Source organism: Leiobunum rupestre, chromosome 4 (assembly GCF_980474605.1).
Source record: "Leiobunum rupestre chromosome 4, qqLeiRupe1.1.hap1, whole genome shotgun sequence".
Taxonomy (NCBI): Eukaryota; Metazoa; Arthropoda; class Arachnida; order Opiliones; family Sclerosomatidae; genus Leiobunum; species Leiobunum rupestre.
In genome coordinates this window covers 53,703,024-53,708,809 of record NC_143387.1, presented here as the reverse complement: position 1 = coordinate 53,708,809, position 5,786 = coordinate 53,703,024, and the positions used below count along the sequence as shown (strand labels likewise).

General features: G+C 38.0%; 1 protein-coding gene across 1 annotated transcript; it reads left to right on the top strand.

The window, feature by feature from the left end:
- The first annotated feature begins 940 nt into the window (after positions 1-940).
- On the top strand, positions 941-3,791 carry LOC149948283 (uncharacterized). Its single transcript, XM_090171053.1, has 5 exons — positions 941-960; positions 1,928-2,508; positions 2,565-2,866; positions 2,930-3,625; positions 3,702-3,791. Exons 1-5 carry the CDS (start codon positions 941-943, stop codon positions 3,789-3,791), a joined length of 1,689 nt encoding a protein of 562 aa, XP_090027179.1.
- Positions 3,792-5,786: the final 1,995 nt, after the last annotated feature.

Here is a 5,786-nt window from a genome sequence, read left to right as displayed (position 1 = left end):
CTCGCACACCCAGGAAATCAATGACTGCATTAGGAATCGTAGATGTCCAAATATCCACACCAATAAAAAATGTATTAACAAGAAGCGAAAAACTTACCCTCACAAATTACAGAAAGCCACTTGACTAAACCACAGCTCGTATATCAATAAATGACCGTAGACGGAATAGTTAGTGCGACACCTTACCATTAAAAAACAGGAATTTTCGACGTTATTATCATGAAACCGGATAAACTAAACAACACGACCTACACACTATAAAGTCTCCTCCAAAACTGGACGTTTTCGTTTAAACAAAATAATCTCAAAAAACCAAAGATAAAAATATAAGATCAATTAAACCAAAATTTCATACTCTATTAAATACGCTTCCGATAAAGCTAATTTTCAATGAAGCGTAATAAGCGTCGGTGGTTCTGTGGTAGAACGCCCGTCAAGCAGGCGGTCTCGGGTTCGAAACCCGCCCGATGCGATCGCAATTGATACTAAGACGAATACCGTGATCAGTTGGTGGAAACCCTGCCATTGGACGTTGAGAGGTTGCCATAACACTCAGCACTCGGTCCGTCCCAAAGTCAAATAATAAGAAGGAGTTGGAGAGAACGCAACTGGCGCGACGGTGAGCGTTAACGAAAAACAAATGCAACCACACGTAACGTAATCGCAAATTTAGCCGTTAGCCGTTAACGCTTACCGTCACACGGTGGTTTTGCCAACCTTTAAACTGCTAAAACGACAGTGATCCAAGAAACTGCGTACGCAATGCTTACCCTTTGCCCCGAAAATGCGAACGCGTTCGCAGGCCTGACTGACAGACAGACCCACAGACAGGTGAGGTAAAAACTGTGCATAAATCATAAATGGGGTGGAATTGCATAATCTTGGGAGTATGTCAAAAAATATAAATACGTTGGAATTATTTTTGGGAATTTCAATTATAATGGTTGGACGAGGTCAGAAGTAAGAACTATATTTTTTACTAAAACTTTTCTTAAAATCAAAAAATAGGAACATTTTGATATTAAAAAGGCACATTTTGAAATTTATTAAAAAAGTAACATTTTGAAATTCATAAAAAAAGAATATTTTGTTTCGTTTAAATCTTTCAACTGAACAAAAAAGGCAGCTTATTTTTAAAACTAACTACTTATTTTTTTAGTTATCTTATCTTTTTTCCTGTCTTGGGTCTCAGCAATAGTTTTGGAATTTAAATATTTCATTCTGGTTAGAGTCCTCATTTTTAAGTAACAAAAAAACCGTATCTCTTGGATATTTGGAAAATAATGGCAGAAGTTCATTGGTCAGGTAATTTATAACTCCCTTTCCACCACTTAGTAATAATTTATTTGTTCCTCTTTCTCCTCTTTTGTGAAATTAATTGAAATTTAATTGAGTCATTTTTAAAATCAAAACTTGGCATGGTTAAGGCTTCGTAACTAAGATGTTCTACCCAAGATGGAATATTATAGTTATGGTTACAATTTAAACTAATACTTGGGTACCTATTGTAAAATTCCATTGGCTTCAGAATCCGGTGATATCTTTGTCGCATAAATCATCCGAGGTTTTTTCTGTAGGTGTGGTTGATTGACTAGAACCGTTAATGGGTGACATATTCTGACAAAGAATACTTTGGAAATTCTTCGTTAATTGATATTTCGGTTAATTCCGTCATTGGGCGTTTCTTTGGCTTGTGATGATTAATCCTGAACTAAGTTTTTCTGTAATATTTTAGTGGGTACTATCTCGTGAGCATCTTGCTAAAGCTAATGTTGACTGGCAGGGCAAATCTTTAAATGACAAGTTTATGGAAGGAACACAATTTGATTTCAAACTTCTTTTTGGTATTCTGTTTTTCAACCATCTTATTATCCCACAATTTGTTTCTCTAACGCAAAGCTATAGTACTTAATTTTTTTTTACTTAGCGCGTCAGAGAGATGGAAAAGGGAGATCAATTCGCGCAATGATCAAGAGAATCCCGCCAATAGTGAATCTTCAGACACCGAAACCAAGTTTAGAGAAGAAGCGTCTACGCTAACGTCAATCTTGAGCCCGAAGCGATCGGCCGGAAGAACAGTGTTCCTTCAAACCGACCGAGCCCTTCTCCGCGACGGCGAGAAGCCTGAATCATCGCGACACGTGCGATGCCTCATCGACGGTGGAGCTCAAAGAACTTTCGTCAAAGAGTCCATCTCCCGAAGCCTCAACCTCAAGGTGATAGGAAAAGAACGACTTGGAATTTTCACATTTAGGGACCCAGCACCAGTTATAAGCTCTCGACGCAGAGTTGAATTACAAATACAGAACCGAAACAATCCGTTAAAAATGATTACTATAGAAGCCATCGAAATTCTGTATAGAAGCAGCGCTCAAATTTCTGTACCGGATGAACAAATCATCGACTATATGGAAACCCACGGACTTCAATTAGCGGACGATTCAACAGAACTTACTGAAATAGATTTCCTTTTAGCGTCTGACGGATTTGGCGCATTTCCTCGGGAAAGTATCACCGAATAACATCTTCCTTGGTCGCGTCAGAAACTATTTTCGGGTGGACAGTACAAGGCCCGACCGAAACATCCGAATTCGCAGCGATAGTCCATAACATCGCTGCCCTTAAAGCTGTAACGTCAACTGACGAGCAACAGATATCAGCTCAATTGAAGACCTTCTGGGATCTAGATACAATGGGAATAACCGACGTTAGTAATTCCGTAGTAACCGACGATCACACTCTCGAGAACTTTGAAAAGTCCATAGTCAAGATCTGCAAACGCTATCAAGTTCGCCTCCCATGGAGAGAAAACCGTGACGAATTAAAAGACAATTACCAAAATGCTGATCGACGAGCCTTACAACTAGTAGGGAGGTTTCGCAGAGATCCGACTCTCTTGAAACGAGATCGATAAATCATTCGCGATCAGCTTGAAAAGGCAGTTATCGAAATAATACCCAAAGAAGAATTAGGTAACCAAAATACGCACTTTTATCTTCCACATCATCCTGTGATTCGTCCTGATAAACAAACTACAAGTCTTCGCATTGTTTACGACGGTTCGTCATTTGTAGAGGGTTCGCCAAGCCTGAACAATTGTTTAGCCGCAGGACCAAACCTCAACCCTGAATTATTGAGCGTTCTTTTGCGCTTTCGAAGTTACGCCATCACTTGCGTGGCAGACATAGAGAAGGCATTCCTTCAATTTTCACTCGAGCCTTCTGATCGTGATGCTTTACGATTCCTATGGCCCACAGACGACCTTGATTACGACTTCCAAGTTATGAGAATAGCCCGAGTACCCTTTGGAATAACTTCAAGCCCCTTTCTCCTGACTGGAATTCTGAGGCATCATATTCGACAATATGAAGATGAACAACCCGACGTTTGTACCAAACTTAGAGCAGATTTATACGTCGACGACTTTACGTCCGGTGATTCGACGGTCGCCAAGACTTTAGAGCTTTCTCACGAGGCACACCGCATAATTAAATTAGCAGGTATGAACCTACGTAAATGGGTGTCTAATTCTCAGGAACTGGAAAAGGAATGGCGCAAGGATTTGGACCAAGGTCACGAAGTTTCTCTACCCATGGAAATTAGTCAGTCACCCGAAACCCTCAAGGTTCTAAGCTTAATATGGAACCCGAAGCCAGATACCTTTAAGCTTGATTTAAACTCAATCTCAGCGCTCACTAAAGACAAAAATATCACCAAAAGACACGTATTGCGAACAGTCTCCCGAATATTTGACCCAATTGGGTTTCTTTCGCCATATACCATCAGAGTAAAAATTATTTTTCAACTCCTCTGGGAAACCGGTGTAAAATGGGACCACCCTCTACCACCTGAGACAGCTGCAAGATTTCAATGTTGGTGCAACGAACTATCTAGTTTAAGTACACTCGCAATCCCAAGACATTACTTTTCTGGACTAAACGACGTAGAATTTAAGGAAATCAGTTTGAACACCTTCACGGATGCAAGTGAAGGGGCCTATGTGGCCGTTTCTTATCTCCGTTATGTGACAAAAACCGGGAAAATGTTTCTCTAACGCAAAGCTATAGTACTTTAATTTTTTTTACTTACCGTTCCTAATTACGTACCGTGATAGCTTTATTTTAATTATACCTTAATTACACAAGCAATTATGTTTAAACGCACACCCTCCTCCCTTTCTATGAGTACGATTTATAGTGATAGATGACCGTCTTACACTCAAAACATATTTTATTTTAAAAGAGTAACTTCAATCTTAGAATTAGTTTACATCGAGGGGTAAGACACTCTGCGAACTCGGTGTACACTGCCGTACCTTTGACAGTGCTAAATGGAACTCGCGAACTCTTGAAAATATGTACCTTTAACAGTGCTAAATGCACGAACTCGGTGTACAGATTATCTGAGACTGTCTTACCCCTTGGTTTACATATAGGAAGGGGTTATAATTCGGAAAAATATTGAAGAATTGTTTAACTATTTGATTTTATCAGTTGTTTCTTGGTAAATTGGTGAGATAAACATCACTTAAAATAGGTTAATTAACTTTATTGGTAGCACTAAATAACGCTTGCCTCATCATTCTTCATCTTGGACGTCTGAGTCCCTAATATCCGGTGTTTCAACCCTGCAGTTGTCTGAGTTACAAGTGCCTCGGCAATTAATGTAGAGCATTGAGCATCGTACTCCTACACTTCTACAAGAACAACGGGGGGAATGTTATTAAGATTCCACGATCGTGGAATCTTCCACGATAGTGGAATCTTAATAAGGGGCCAACATGCTTCTCCATAGACTTTGAAAGCACTATTAATGCTATCAAAAACGTAAGCTTTTTTGTTCACTTTTAAATTTTAAGCGATTTTCATGCCCAAGATTCAGTATTAGGGAGGCTAGCGATAGCTTAACGAGTTTGTTATTACTGTCCACTTAAAATATAAAACACTTCATAATCGCGATACATTGCATGGTTTACTCGACAGTAGGTAAAATCCTACCGAAGGCTTTGCTTTATTGAAACATTTTTGACATGACGGCTTTACTTATCGGCTGGGAAGTTCATGAGCAACCCTGTTCCAAAGTTTGAAAATAAAATTTTTGGTCGGTACCGCCTTAAAAGTTTTAAATCTTCTCAGTGTTAATAAACGTATTATTTGTAAATAAATTTGGTTGTGGTGCATTAAATTATACATAAAGAATTATTTAAAAAAATAAAATAACCATAATCTTGTGTAAATTAATTGTAATCAACATTTAAAACCTTAAGCCTTTGCACCCCTGTACGTATACGGTAATAGCTAAATTATACAACTTTCTTATATAATAATTAACCATTCTGGATCGAATAGTTTTTACATATTTAATGTTAGCTATCACATAGTACTAACTATTATTACTAAACATTTTTATTAAAGTTGATGGTTTATTTGGTTAAGCTGCGTTGAAAGGAACGGATGATTCGCTGTTTTCAAAGTACATTTTGGCCAATAACTTTTTATTATTTAGCTTTTATTCAAGGGTTCACTTAAAGCCCTAATTCATAAAGCAGTAGTTTATTTAGTCAAATTGTAACTACAAAAGTAAGTTTTGAGGTGGTCTCCTTGAAAAGTAGCGGAACAATCACTGTTTTCAAAGTAAATTTTGGCCATAACTTTTTATTATTTTGCTTTTAGGTTATATTATTGTTCAATCTCATTCAAGGGTTTACATTAAGTCCTAATTCATAAAGCAGTAGTTTATTTAGTCAAATTGTAACTCCAAAAGTAAGTTTTGGGGTGGTTCACTTT

Excerpts from the sequence above, each read along its gene's own strand:
- LOC149948283 (XM_090171053.1), top strand. The coding sequence starts at position 941 with ATGGTTGGACGAGGTCAGAA. Across the intron at positions 961-1,927 it reads ATGGTTGGACGAGGTCAGAA|CGCGTCAGAGAGATGGAAAA; the intron begins GTAAGAACTATA and ends TTTTTTACTTAG. Across the intron at positions 2,867-2,929 it reads ATCGACGAGCCTTACAACTA|CTTGAAAAGGCAGTTATCGA; the intron begins GTAGGGAGGTTT and ends ATTCGCGATCAG.